The 15,386-nt window shown below is 45.4% G+C and overlaps 1 protein-coding gene across 2 annotated transcripts; it reads left to right on the plus strand.

The window, feature by feature from the left end:
- Positions 1-263: 263 nt before the first annotated feature.
- On the plus strand, positions 264-14,980 carry zc3h7bb (zinc finger CCCH-type containing 7Bb). 2 transcript variants are annotated; one of them, XM_014208068.3, is made up of 22 exons: positions 264-506; positions 1,314-1,374; positions 1,474-1,510; positions 1,680-1,877; positions 2,349-2,507; positions 2,694-2,774; positions 2,888-2,947; positions 3,145-3,187; positions 3,328-3,563; positions 4,550-4,850; positions 5,148-5,206; positions 5,449-5,548; positions 5,750-5,911; positions 6,076-6,281; positions 6,370-6,470; positions 6,688-6,869; positions 6,964-7,040; positions 7,132-7,361; positions 7,662-7,767; positions 9,970-10,078; positions 10,192-10,325; positions 10,444-14,980. In XM_014208068.3, exons 2-22 carry the CDS (start codon positions 1,316-1,318, stop codon positions 10,477-10,479), a joined length of 2,676 nt encoding a protein of 891 aa, XP_014063543.1. In that variant the 5' UTR covers positions 264-506; positions 1,314-1,315; the 3' UTR covers positions 10,480-14,980. The 2 variants fall into 2 exon arrangements, with proteins under 2 accessions (XP_014063543.1, XP_082833929.1); XM_082977803.1 differs by having other exon boundaries at positions 304-325.
- The last annotated feature ends 406 nt before the right edge of the window (positions 14,981-15,386 follow it).

A 15,386-nucleotide genomic window follows, 5' to 3' on the forward strand; every position in this document is an offset into this window, starting at 1 on the left:
TCTGTACCAAAATTATGTAGCTACTGTGCTGCCTGCATCACCAAGTCAATAGTCTGCCACATGTTGAGCAATATCAACACTTTTTGACAGGTCACTTCAAAATCTGTTAAATGATCAAAGTGGATTTTATGAAAATTCTAAACATTTATTTTCAATCTCTGTCAACTCTGACTGCGTGCTCGTCAATGCAACTGCCCCCTCCTAGCGGTCACACTGAATATAACCACACTCAACCAACCCACAGCTCTTTAGGACCAAGCGTCTCATAATCTTGAGCGCAATTTGGAGAAGTACTGTAGCTAGCTAGCTTTGACTGTGTGGAATTGTAGGTGAAAACTCTCACATGTTCTGTCCAGATACTGCAACCCGTTACCGGGAAAGTGAACAAATAAATATGTGTCTGGATGATTAATATTTTGAAGGTCCTTATATAAGTAGATATTCACAATTTAGTCCTATTTATTCTGATAAAGCAGTCTTTGGAGAAGAACAAGGTGTTGTTTTCGGTGAGTAGCTAACGTTAGCTAGTATGCTATTGCACTGTCAACTACCACACAAAACGAATTTACAAAATACGAAGCTGTGTGTATATATCTATGTCAGTCATTTGCCACTTATGTTGAATTGACCTAGCTAGCTAACTCTGACTAGTTAGCCCTGGTGTTCCGATGCTGTCCCTGCCACCAGCAAGTTTGCTCTCCATAATAAATATAAAAAATACGCTCTGTAATAAGTTGATTTGCCAGCTGATATAGCCAGCTACTGTTATGCATTTTCTATATTCACTGGTAAATTAATGGATGTATTGAAGTAGTGTCACTGCCGGTTGAAGTCGGAGCCTGAAACACCAAAGAGTTGACAGTGGATTAGCTAGCTACAAGCTAAAGTTAGTTAACTAACCTAAGTCGATAGCTAGCCACTTGGAAGTTATCCTGAAAGTTTCATCCCAAATCGTTTGTATTGTTTCTTGCTATCCAAGACTTGCAATTGAGTATTTCCTAAACATGCATTATACGTAGATCATCAGCTAGCTAACTAGTTATTTTGGTTCGGTACACCGTGTTTATTCTGCTGTATTTGCAGCTAACGCGTTACTCTCATCCGAGTTATTTTTAGGCAAGCGCGAGGATAGACATGCAGGTTATTATTAGAAGGCCTCAAAATGGAAGAAAGTGTTGCGGTTTGTCGTGTCCGATGCACTCTGTACTTGTAGATCTGACAACAGCGTACTTTGTCTTTGTCAATCATGAACATATTTTTGATTGTAATTTAATTCACAAATAATATAACAATAAACTTGATCTATTCTTTAGCCATGGATATGGAACGACAGAAACGAAGGGAGGAAATCCAGAAAGCTATGGGCTTTATTCAGTAAGACATCTTGATATTTTTCTATATAGTCAGCACACATAAACACGAAGAACGTACGTGAGGTGGCACTGATTAATCTATCTCACATTTTCTCTACAGGTCCTCCTTGCCTTTCCCAGAGCCTGAGAATTATGCGGTACCTATGTGTTGCTTACAATGTTTATTCTCTTGCCTGACCCAAATTGGTTGAGCCACCTGCCTGTCATCAATTGTATCCTTCCACAAATCTGCACTTTATCTCAGTTCTGAATGATCTTTTATCATTCTCATGATCTCTCTCCCTCCTGCCGCCTCCTATTCTTCAGGCTTTTTTGACCCAGTTGGTGTGTAACTTGCTGGATGAGGGAAACACAGTGTTTCGGGATGGGGAATGGAGGCAGGCAGCGCAGCATTACAGTGAGGGAGTCAACGTGGCCCGCTATGCTCAGGCAGAGGCACTGGTCATTCCCCCTGAGCTTCTGGAGAGCCTCTATGTCAACAGGGCAGCGGCACACTTTCAGTTTGTAAGACATACACACACACTTAACAATATTAAAATGATTAACTTATTCTCAAAAGTTGTTAAAGCAGTAATTATAAACTGGGTGGTTTGAGCCCTGAATGCTGATTGGCTGAAAGCCGTGGTATATCAGACCGTATACCACGTGTATGACACAACTTTTATTTTAACTGCTCTAATTACATTGGTAACCAGTTTATATAATAGCAATAAGGCACCTCGGGGGTTTGTGATATATGGCCAATATACCACGACTAAGGGCTGTGTCCAGGCACTCCGCGTTGCATTGTGGATAAGAACAGCCCTTAGCCGTGGTATATTGGCCTTATTGCTTAATTATATCAGGCCAAGCACTTTGTACATAATGGATCCCACATTTAAGTCAGTTCTTACACCCAGTCCCCATCTTCTCTCTCCCTTTCCACCTCCCCTCTTTCTGTTTGTCTCTCTTTCTCTGTCTGTCTCTCTCCCCCAGGGGGAATTTGAGCGGGGCGTACAGGACTGCGATAGCGCGCTGTGCGTGTGTGAGGGCAGTCGCAGGGCGCTCTACAGGAAAGCTCTATGTCTGAGAGAGCTGGGCCGACTCAGGGAGGCCTATGAGTGTGGCACCGGATGTCTGCTCACTGCCCCACACGTAAGTCAAGGCCACATGGCACCCAAGGGCACTTGAACTGTAGTTAAATTAAAATGATGAATCCTTGTAGGATTCATATGGGATCACCAATTTATTTTACTAAGTCATTTTAGTTACTCACATTTCTTTAATGTGTCATGTCAGTTAGTCTTATTGTTTATGGAATGTACTTTCTGTGTCATACAGGACAGGCAGGTGGGTGAACTGGCCCAGGACCTGGCTAATAAACTGGGCCTGAAGGTCCGTAAGGCCTACATCAGCTCTCAGGTGAGTTCAGTCACATCAGACTCTATCAACAGTAGGAATGCGCCCCTCAAAGATCAAATTGCCTAGAACGATATCTGCCACGGTCAATATAAATGTTACTTTTGTCTTCACAGGTGGAGTCCTCAACGTCAGGGAGGGAGAGCAATAGAGAGAATTCTTCACCCACAGGAGAGGTGAGTGTCTGGTCGTCTTGGATTTTTTTCTTCTTCTCATTGCAAATGGAATGAGTGGTTATTTTAATTGTCCCAGCGTCATTAGGGTTTGGCCGGGATAGGCCGTCATTGTAAATAAGAATTTGTTCTTAACTGACTTGCCTAGTTAAATAAAGGTACAAAAAAATGTTTACCAAGCCTTGTCTCTTTTTATTTAGACGTCCGCCAACGGGCTAGAATCTTTGACTGACATTGCATCAGGTATGGCAGCTCAACATGAAAACGTAACATCACGTTTAACTTGAATGATTTGTTATTATCGTTCCTCTCTAAAACTCCCTTCTCTCTATGGTCCTATCTCTTAATTTCTAGTTTTTCTTCATCCCTCTCCTCCGTTCCAGCTGATCTGTCCAGTGCCCAGTGTATCCCTGCCCCTCTGGCCACGCCCATCCCTGTCAGCGACGAGCCCTCGAGCCCAGTGGCCACGCCCTGTGCTGACCTATCAGAGAGCCCCAGTACAGTCCTACCGCCCATGCCCTACTCCGTTCCCGTGTCGGAGCACATGGAGGAGTGCAGCGTGATTGCTGACGATCTGGACAGCCTGCTGGGGGACTGCATCTCCAAGAAAGTCAGCGAGGTGAGAGGGTCGCTACTAGGATCACTCCAAGGCAGGATGCTGGCCGTGCTGTGCCCTCCCTCTGTTGACGAGAGAGGATGTACAGACAACACTATATGAATATTTAAGAAAGTATCGCTGTGACTTGGCTGACCAAGGGTGCACATTTTAGTGGTTTAAAGGAGAAGTCTGCTTTTTTACAACCTAATCTCTATTTTTGATGTAAATGGCATGTTATAGAAGGGTCCAGATCTTTTTTTAAATTTCTATTACACTTTTTTCAGAAACTTACCCCAAACCAACGATTCACTTCCTCGTTGTGCAGTATGTGGGCTCTGAAAAAACATGAACAAAAGCTCCAAAAACACCCAAATATGTTGTTTTAGAAACAGGGAAGCTCTCAGTATAGTGATGCAGGTCTTTAGATGTTGTACACATGAAATTGTGCCATTCTGTACGTTATCCGCAACGTTATATTCAATTTTGTGCGACTCGAGCTGTTTGTCCTATGCAGCTGTTCCATTCTCTGTGTAGCCTGCTGCTAGAGTGGATGGAGAGGTGTTGCTCAAGTTGCTACAAAATGTAATATGATGTTTGGAATGATATAATTTCATGTGTACAACAACTAAAGACCTGCATCACTATACTGAGAGCTTCCCTGTTTCTAAAACAACATATTTGGGTGTTTTTGGAGCTTTTGTTCATGTTTTTTCAGATCCCCCATACTGCACAACGAGGGTAAGTTTGGTTTGGGGTAAAAAAAAAAAAATGGGGGGGGGGGGGGTGTACGTTTTTCAAAAATGAGAAATCACAAAAGTGTCTGGACCCTTCTATAACATCCCATTTACATCCAAAATAGAGATTTGGTTGTAGAAAAGCAGACTTCTTCGTTAACTTCCACCACTGTACACAAGTACATTACACAGAGCACAGAGTTATGTATTTCTGGTCTAGAAGGAGATTTAGAATAAGATGGATAATGTCATGTCTCTGTCGCTCTCCCTCAGTCACAGAGCCCAGTCCAGGGTGCTATCCCCACCAACCTCCCCAACACAGCTGTGGGCCTGCGCCCTCCATACTCCTCCAGCCTCCCCGCCCCCTCGCCCCAGCTACCCCCTGCCTTCTTCAGCTCCTCGGTCAGCCAGATGCCCTCCTTGGAGCCTTACCCCTCACTGGGCCAGAGGGACCAGACCTCCACACAGGCGCTGGACGCCCTGGGGGCCTTCTCCCCGGGGACAGGGGACATGGAGGGCAAAGGAGGGGTTGGAATTGGAGGGCTGGACTCACTCTCTGAGTACACTTTGCCTGGTGAGTGGATGAGACATATGAACAAGGTGTATGGGTCAGGGTGTGTGTTTAGAGATGTCAATTCTATCAAAACAGTAAAGCCATTGTAGCAGGCTTTTTGGCAATTATCCAGTCTTTTACAACCATACAGTTTAAATGTGCGTCAGCTGTTTCTTAAACCTTCACTGGGACTGCCCAGCGACCCTGAACAGTCCTCGGGGCATGCGTTAGTTGTTGTTGAAGCTAGTCCATGTCAGCAGCACTGCTGTAAGGCCATATGGTGTCTGATATCTGTGTCCTTGTGTTGCTGTTGTCCAGGGGGAAGAATCTCTCACAGCTTCATCCCTGGGATCTGCAACCACAGCTCCACTCACACGGTACGACAGCGGCACAACGCCTGAACACCACCATGGATACTCTCAACTTCTTTCTCCTCTTTTATCATGACATGGATCTCTTCCTACTCTGCTTGTGTTCTGCAGACCCCAAATTACATTTATTTAGTTATTTCTCGCTGTTGAGATACATGCAAGTTATCAGAACTAGGAGTAAGTTGTGTTTTTTGATAATAAAGACCCTTTTAAATCTGTTGATGGATTGGCTTGTCTTCCCTCCTCAGAACGTCCCAGCAGGCACCAACCTCTCCCTGCTCTCCCGGAACCCACTGGCTGCCACCCACGAGTTCAGACAGGCCTGCCATGCCTGTTACAGCCGCATAGGTACACACTGCTCCCTTCACCTTTCTTTTCCCACTCCAGAATATGTTACGTTAATGATTTCTTTCTTTTATACCTAGCAGTATTAAGTCAATATTGTCTGTTACATCAATGCTTACATAATTGACACTTGTGGGATAAATCAAGTATATTGAATTGAGTGCTGCAGTTGAATGATAAGTCCCCCTCATCTTCTCTCTGCAGGTCCACGGGTGATTGACTACCAGTACCAGCCAGAGGCGGCTCACCGCTGTAAGAGGGACGTGCTGCTGTGTCGCTTCAAAAACACAGACGACCCCACATGGAAGAGAGTCAGGCCTCGCCCCGCTAGAAACAACTTCCTGGGGGCTTTTGTGCTCTGCAAAGGTACGTGTGTGTACTTACGTGTGTTCACTCACTCAAATAAGCACTGATGGTTGAATGTCATCTCTCACAGCAGAATTCTGGCAGTAGTTTTTTTTAATGCCTGCTGCCCATCAGTGATAGTAAAGATCATCTACTCTCTACTTTCCTCCTCCGTCTCCCTGAAGAGGTCCAGGAGCGCCAGGAGTGCCAGTACGGGGAGAACTGCACGTTTGCCTACTGCCAGGAGGAAATAGACGTGTGGACTCAGGAGAGGAAGGGGGCTCTGAGCAGGGAGCTGTTGTTTGACCCGCTGGGAAGCACCGAGAGACGGGCACTCAGCGTCACACGCCTGCTGCAGCTACACATGGGCATGTTCATGTTCCTCTGTGAGGTAGGGTGTGATACACGTAGAGACTTCCACCTTGGTGAACTTTGGATTCGGTATGTACAGAACATTCACACACTTTCCTCCTCTGCAGGAATGTTTTGACAGTAAGCCACGCATTATCAGCAAACGCAGCAAAGAGAACTTGGCTGTCTGCTCAAACCTCACCGCCCGACATCCCTTCGACGATAACAAGTGTGTCTTCTAGAAGTTTCTTTACTTTTCAGTTGTCCTCTCTGTCCTTGAGTGTATCAGATCCAGACAAGCAGTTTGTCTTAGCATAATCCAATTTCCCTCAGACAATATTACAGTCAGCTACTTCCACCCGGGCCCCTTCTATGATCTTCTCGCCCTCTCCTTCTCCCTCTTCCTCTCCCTCCATCTAATTTCTCTCTCTTCCATGTCTCCTCAGGTGCCTAGTGCATGTGGTGCGTTCGGCCAACGTGCGCTACAGTAAGGTGCGCCCGCTGCACCCCCTCTGCCAGTTTGACGTGTGTCGCCACGAGGTGCGTTACGGCTGCCAGCGCGAGGACAGCTGCTCCTTCGCCCACTCCGTCATAGAACTCAAGTGCTGGGTACTGCAGCAGGACACAGGTACACGAAGTACACATGTTTATATACACACACTACAAAGGATTGCAGCAAAATAACCAAAGTTCATTCTATCATCTGTTACTTTGTCTCTCAGGTATCACCCATGAGGAGATGGTACAGGAGTCCAAGAGGCACTGGTACAGGCTAGAGCAAAATGCTCAGAGACAGAAGGTGAGCGTGAGATGGGCACCATGCCCTAATACAATACATCATTTTTGTTATTTTAAGGGCCTGATTTACAAAATGTCCCTCTCTCTTTCAGCCTATGCATGTCCCACACCAGAGCTGTGGTGGGGTGGGGGGAATAGGTGGCGGAGGGGGAGACAATCTCGGGGGTGGAGGGGTTGGCTCCGGGGGTGGAGGAATTGGAGGAGGGAGAGGCAGAGGGCTGAACCTGAAGATGAAGTTTGTCTGTGGCCAGTGTTGGAGGGACGGACAGGTCAACGAACCAGACAAGGCCCTCAAGTACTGCACTGCAAAAGCAAGGCACAGGTGAGAGACTAGGGCGGCCTGGGGCCATATCAAACTGACATCTGCACTTGTCTTGTTAATATAAGGCTGCAGGGGCTACTATCTGATTCATGACCAGGCCTGAACTGATATTTATTGGATCAAAGGAATGTTAATGAAATAGGCCCATTACAGGATTAACTCTATAGAAATACAAAATACCTCGCTCTGAATGGTCAATTTCACTCATTTGATAGGGGGAAAAATAACTCAATGTTATTTTCTTTTTCCTATCTCTCCTCCCTCACTTCCTCGTCTCTTCCTCTTTCCACCTCTCTCCAGCTGGACTAAGGAGCGTCGGGTATTGCTTGTGAAATCCTTTGAGAAGAAGAAGTGGGTCGTTGTGCGGCCGCTTCCCTTCTCCCGTACATACCCACAGCAGTACGACGTAAGTCTCTCCCCCTCCTCCACTCCCTCTTTTCTCCCCCGTCGCATACACGGCCACATAAGTATGACCTGAGTCGCCCCTCCTTTTCTCCATCCCTCCCTTCTCTCTGGGTCTGTTTTTAATCTCTCCAGTCAGTCAGATCCAGGAGACCTCTCACATGCTGAGTACAGCTGACGGTCAGCCCCCCTTATCCCCTCTCCCATTTACCTCGTGTTTCGGCAACCCTCTCATCCCCTATAACATTGCTTGCTTATAGTGTTTACCTAATAAGCATTTTGACCTTTTTCCCACAATAGGTTAGTTATTTCTTGCTAATACTTGTGAAGGAAAAGGGTTTCGGTATCAAATAAAATCACAGGAAAGCAGTGGTTGGAACCGGTTCAGGGAAAAAAACTGAAAACCAGGTTTCTTTTTTTTGTTGAGAAACAGAAACAGATCCGGGAATGAAAATGATCTGTAGTGTTCCGGAACAGAACCGTTATTATTCTAATCTTGAAAACCACTTATGTTATTTTTAGTTTGTTCTAAAAATGTCTAGTATATACAGTGCATTTGGGAAGTATTCAGACCCTTTTTCCACATTTTATGTTACAGCCTTATTCTAAAATACCCCACAATGACAAAACAAAAACATGTTTTTCGATAATTTCTTCAAATGTATTACACTTTTTAAAATTTATTTTATTACTATCACATTTACATAAGTATTCAGACCCTTTACTCAGTACTTTGTTGAAGCACCTTTGGCAGCGATTACAGCCTCGGGTCTTCTTGGGTATGACACCAAGCTTGGCACACCTGTATTTGGGGAGTTTCTCCCATTCTTCTCTGCAGATCCGCTCAAGCTCTGTCAGGTTGGATTGGGAGCGTCACTGCACAGCTATTTTCAGGTCTCTCCAGAGATGTTCAATTGGGTGCAAGTCCGTGTTCTGGCTGGGCCACTCAAGGACATTGAGAGACTTGTCCCGAAGCCACTCCTGTGTTGTCTTGGCTGTGTGCTTAAGGTTGTTCTCCTGTTGGAAGGTGAACGTTCACCTCAGTCTGAGAACCTGCTCCAGAGCGCTCAGGACTTCATCAAGGATCTCTCTGTACTTTGCTCTGTTCATCTTTCCCTCAATCCTGACTAGTCTCCCAGTCCCTGCCGCTGAAAAACATCCCCGCAGCATGATGCTGCCACCACCATGCTTCACCGTAGGGATGGTGCTAGGTTTCCTCCAGACATGACGCTTGGCATTCAGGTCAAAGAGTTCAATCTTGGTTTCATCAGACTAGACAATCTTGTATCTCATGGTCTTTAGTTGCCTTTTGGCAAACTCCAAGCGTGCTTTCATGTGCCTTTTAGTGAGGAGTGGCTTCCGTCTGGGCACTCTACCTGACAGCCAGCTCTAGGAAGAGTCTTGGTGGTTCCAAACCTCTTCCATTTAAGAATGATGGAGGCCACTGTGTTCTTGGACCTTCAGTGCTGCAGAAATGTTTTGGTACCCTTCCCCAGATCTGTGACTCGACACAATCCTGTCTCGGCGCTATACGGACAATTCCTTCGACCTCCTGGCTTGGTTTTTGCTCTGACATGCACTGTCAACTGTGGGACCGGCAGTAAGGCGGCGGCGGCAAGGCGGCGCGGCGGCGGCAAGGCAGCAGCAGCAGTAGTAAGGCGGCGGCAGCAGTAAGGCGGCGGCAGCAGTAAGGCGGCGGCAGCAGTAAGGCGGCGGCAGCAGTAAGGCGGCGGCAGCAGTAAGGCGGCGGCAGCAGTAAGGCGGCGGCAGCAGTAAGGCGGCGGCAGTAGTAGTGGCTCAGTTGGTAGAGCATGGCGTTTGCAACGCCAGGGTTGTGGGTTCGATTCCCACGGGGGACCAGTACGGAGAAAATTTTTATGAAATGTATGCATTCACTACTGTAAGTCGCTCTGGATAAGAGCGTCTGCTAAATGACTAAAATGTAAATGTAGTAAGGCGGCAGCAAGGCGGCGGCAGCAGCAGTAGTCATGCGGCTGCAAGGCGGCGGCAGCAGCAGTAGTAAGGCGGCTGCAAGGCGGCAGCAGCAGCAGTAGTAAGGCGGCAGCAAGGCGGCGGCAGCAGCAGTAGTAAGGCGGCAGCAAGGCGGCGGCAGCAGCAGTAGTAAGGCGGCAGCAAGGCGGCGGCAGCAGCAGTAGTAAGGCGGCGGCAGCAGTAGTATGGTAATAATAAAGCAGTGTCTCCCTAGATGTGTGTCCATGTGATGAAGCAGAAGAAGTGCCACTACATTGGAAATTGTTCCTTCGCCCACAGTCTGGAGGAGAGGGACGTCTGGACGTACATGAAGGACAACAGCTGTAAGATTTTCTGTTGCTTTTCCTCTCATTATGTTCCTCTCTTTTTGTGTGCCAAATAAATAATGTATTTACAGTGTATCTGTTGGAAATGCTAACCCCCGTCCTGTCCACAGTGAGGGACATGCAGCAGATGTATGACATGTGGCTCACGATGACCAATCAGAACAGACGCACTGACAGAAGCCTCATGACCCCGCCTCCGGAGGAAAAACAGGTTTCGATGACGACCGATTACACCGAGTCGTTGGTGAGGGGCTTTCAAGTCATGAGTTTCATTAAAGACAAGTGGCTTTTTGTGTTTGATATGGGAAGACCATTTTATTTGTCTCTCTCTGTGTGTGTGTGTGTGTGTGTGTGTGTGTCAGTCTGGGCAGCGGTTGTCAGAAGGAGGAGATATGTGAGTGTTGTCGAGCTGAGGAGGAGCTGGCCCTGGAGACGTGGATAAGAGACCCCACTACACCAGAGACCAGCTACAGTACCTACCGCCTGTGACATCAGTCTGAATGCAAACACACATACACACAACACACCTTACAGTACAACAAATTGCTGTTGCAACAGACACCAACTCGTGTGACGTACACACACAGAAAGTCGTGTATAAGAACATTCACACCCATAATCTGAATGGTTTGGCAGTTTACTTCAATCTGAACCTCGGTGTATCTCTAACACGCTGCAAATGTCAATGTACTTTATATCTGTCCATTATATTACCATTGAAGGCAAATATTGAATTGCCAGCAAAAAGAAAAGGCCCAAAAGTCGCCCCTTCTAACGAATACGGAGTGGCTGTGTGGCCGATACCTCTTCCTGATGACTAAACAACCGAACAAATTAGCCTGGGAAGTTCGTTCAAATCGCCGTAGGTTTTTTTATTTCAGCTGTTCAGAAATATGAGGCAGAGACGTAGCAAATGCGCAGAACGTGATTCGGTTGTTTAGCTCTGGGAATGAGGCGCCCAGGGGGGCAGAACGGGGTGGTTGGATTCGGTCATGCAGCCTCAACCTTAAAAATAAGCCCCTTATCTATGTAGCTAGGGGCAAACGTCTACAACCAAGTCCTACCCTCCTTCCCTTGTGGAAACGTAGAAAGAGGGAGAGAGTAATCGGACAGAAATGGTTAGTACGCCATTTTGTTTGTCCATGGGAGTTGGTGCTTCAATCTATTCGTCTGCCATATTGGTAGAGTACTATGAATGTAAAGCCAGTCGTTATGAGGGAGTCATAAAAATAATTATGGTTGTGGAATGTATTCGGAATACCCAAGACAAATCTTATATAACATTTAAAATGACCCCCTATCACCCCATTTATTAATAGAAATGGCACAGTAGTCTTGGTTATGTACTGTAAGCAAGCTAGGCAGCCCTACCTGTGGCCAGCAACGGCACGTATACACATATACACTGTGTAGGCTCAGAATGGAACAGTTTCATAATATTGAATTGGAGGGCTATAGGGAGTGACTGCAGACTCTTCACTCGGACCCACTCAAACAACATACTGTATGTTTAACCGTATGCTTAAAACCTGGAGTTTTCACAGACTAGATGAACAAGTCTGCGTCCTCCTAGTTATAGCCACTCTTTAACAAGGCTCCAGATGTTATCTGGGTCAGGTGACGTGGCTTCATCTGGCATATCTACCACCAGTTTAACTGGATCAAGTGAGGTTACCTTTGCCCTGTTAGCTCTCCAATGTAAACCTATGCTGATTTAGCCAGGGAGAAAAGATAAGCTCCAAATCACAAAGACTGAGTACAGGGACAATACATGGGGTTAAGATGCATATGACAGAACATTAGGGATTCCAATAAGCCACAAGAAAGGGGAGGGATAGTACAGCAGGATGGAGCTTGAATGGATCCTGGAGTATGGTGGCTTGGTGGTCAGGTGGGCGGGTCAGGGGATGGGCACTGGACAGGTAGCTGGATCCTGGGGTGGGTGGGCACTAGACAGGTAGCTGGATCCTGGGGTGGGTGGGCACTGGACAGGTAGCTGGATCCTGGGGTGGGTGGGCACTGGACAGGTAGCTGGATCCTGGGGTGGGTGGGCACTAGACAGGTAGCTGGATCCTGGGGTGGGTGGGCACTGGACAGGTAGCTGGATCCTGGGGTGGGTGGGCACTGGACAGGTAGCTGGATCCTGGGGTGGGTGGGCACTGGACAGGTAGCTGGATCCTGGGGTGGGTGGGCACTGGACAGGTAGCTAGATCCTGGGGTGGGTGGGCACTGGACAGGTAGCTGGATCCTGGGGTGGGTGGGCACGGGACAGGTAGCTGGATCCTGGGGTGGGTGGGGGGCTGACAGGCTCGGGTATTGTGAGAGAGGGAGGGCGTTGTGGAAGCAATGATGAATACATAAAAAGTAAATTAAAAGTAAAATGACTATCCATAATGTAGGCTAAAGAAGACTGACTATCCATAATGTAGGCTGACTACCCATAATGTTGGCTAGTGAGACTGGTGTGTGTGTGTGTGTGTGTGTGTGTATACACACACACACACACACACACACACACACACACTAACATTAATTCACAAAATATATCTAGGCAGAGACAGGTTTTTCCCATATGGCCAGCATCTCGTTCCCTTATACCCGCACCAGACATGATGTAATGGAGGTATGTCTCTATTCATATACATTATATATACATATTTACAGATATTGGTATACTACTAAAGATAATTGATAACTTAGCAGTTAAGCTTAATTAAATATAACCTAAAACTTGTATTGATTACATAGAACCTCTTGTTATTGAGCTATGCTATATGACATGTATCGCTGAACTAGATGACTAGTGATTTTATTGCTTCTGTGAGGGTCATTCCAGAGATGTCTTTAGGAGCAAGGTTGACTGATTCTTATGACAGGATTTGAATTGAATGGTTTCAGCTAAGCCAAAAGAAAGGGGATTGGTTGGGTTAAATGTCAACATGAGGGACATGATCATCTCAGAACCCAGACAACGTATGGTGTGTACTTGCCACCTGATGAGAGATTTGATCAATGTGGAAGTAATGGGTCTGGTAGGGAAAGTGTTACTCAATTGGAAACAGTTTTTGATCTAATCAGTTTTTTCTCTTGATCAATAAACAATAGGATGCTAAGGTACTCCCTTCTATAAACATCAGTGATTTAACGGATTCACCTTGATAGTAGAGTAGGTCAATAAAGTGTCCAATCAGTTTTAGAGGAGTAACAAGAGGTGGGAGAGGCTTCTTCTGGAATGACCCAGGTATTTGCTTAACTGAGGGAACGTATTACTACTGCTACTACTACTATTATGATGATGATGAATTATGATGATGATAATGATTGCCATTATGACTATTTCTATTCTCCTATATGCTATTGATATACGTATATATGTTAATTGCTATGTATAACTCTCTTTATAAATGTATCCATGTATGAATATAATACTTTACTGTAAACAGACGTATGTGTGTGTTAAACAGGACTGTCCAGCAGGCAGGCCAGACAGGGAAGAGTTCATAGTTTACCTTGCTCAAACTGGTACGAAGAACAACTCGGTTCAGTTTTAACATACTTGCTGACTGTGACCTCACTCTCTGCTTGCTGGTTACGTAACAGGAACACAAGCTAACATAGCATAAGTGTCCATAGTTCACAGGGCACCCTAGATAATAGCAGACAGGTTACTGGACCAGGTTGTTGCTGAAGATCTGATTTGATATAGTCTTGGTTGCTTGAGGTTAGTGGATTGTAAGGGCAGTTGAGATTGTATGGAAGATAAGATTGGTCAGTCAGTCCAATGGAATGTGCTAGTGACACTTTGAATTTCCGATAGCCATGTAAATCGCTAATGATTGTTTTCCTGACTGCTACCGAGTGAGATTATATAATCAATAATACTCTATCATTTATTTAGTCATTAACCCTGCTGGAACAACTCCAAGCATACATTGACGTCTGTATACATCAGTATAGCACCTTATTCAATATATACCTATATAAAAGTATACATACCCCTATCATATAATCCTACTTTCTATGATACATATAACTATAATTATACTTAGACACCTGTATAATTAATTTAGATAAAAAGCGGTTCTGGTTTTCTCTGGTTGTTTGAAAAGGTCATAGTCTGATTTCATTGGTTACCTGCACAGTGCACACACCGTACTACATAAGTCCTTTTATCTGCTCTGTTGCTAGGTTTCAGAGGGGCCTCCTTTGTCATCATTACAGTGTGCTGTTACCAAATTGGTCAGAGACAGCCCGGCATTTTAGAAGTGCTCAATCAACAGCCTTTGTTTTAACTGACTCCTAGTTGTAAACAAACAGTTATCAGAAGGGTTAATAATAATCTTAGGCCTTGTGCTTAGAGGGGACTGGAGGAACCGAAAAGTGGTCAGACCAGACTGTATCCAAACCCACCAGAGAGAACTGCATTCGATCATGAGACTGACTGATTCGTCTTGCTTTAAGAAGAGGCTTTGATCCCAAAAAGCATACAGTCATGTTTATTTCTCCTGTTGTCTTTCCAAGTAGAAGGCCGAAGACATTCTTGTAAACCTTGGTTCACTCCATATTCATTATTGCCACACACAGGCATTCCCTGTATTAAAAAAAGAGAGAAATACACATGTGAATTGACACTCACCCATAGCCACACTCACCCTGCCACACCCACTCATAGCCACAATGAGCTGATATTAATTTACATTTGCATTCAGAGTTATTACTGGATTATTTTCAACTACTTGGAATACGAACCAGAGTTTTAAGAAGTGAAAAACAAGGCCTCTATTTGTGTTAACTCTGTCTTTATTTTATCCTTTTTTTCCTCCCTGGTTGGAAGTGAATTACGATGACAAATGGACCAAATCTCTTGAAGGTGTTTAACAATAAACAGTGTTTTAGAGAGATGGTGTGACTTTGTTTTTCTTATTCACCCCATACATTCAGTATAGCGAAAGTATGAATGGATTATTGATCAATGTTTATTTGAAATCTGTCTTTACTTATCTGTTGTATTTGGTTCTATAATCGCAAAGTTTGAGAGGGACCGCAGTCATTTATTGGACTCAATAGGCTGCCAGTAGTTCTGAGATTCTAGTTACTGGTGAGCAATGTCTCTGCTGAAACCAAAAAAAAAAACCTGATGTACTGAATCCACAATGATCCTAGGATTCTGATCCAAACTCAGATCCCAGCGTGGAAGAATGAACTTGCAAGGTCTTCCATCGTTATAGGACAGTACTACTATAACCTGGCTGAGGTTAACTGAAGTGATCAGTGTTTTGCACGTGCCCAAGTTAGGGCAGGTTGC

This window comes from Salmo salar, chromosome 01 (genome assembly GCF_965601325.2).
Source record: "Salmo salar chromosome 01, fSalSal1, whole genome shotgun sequence".
Lineage (NCBI taxonomy): Eukaryota > Metazoa > Chordata > Actinopteri > Salmoniformes > Salmonidae > Salmo > Salmo salar.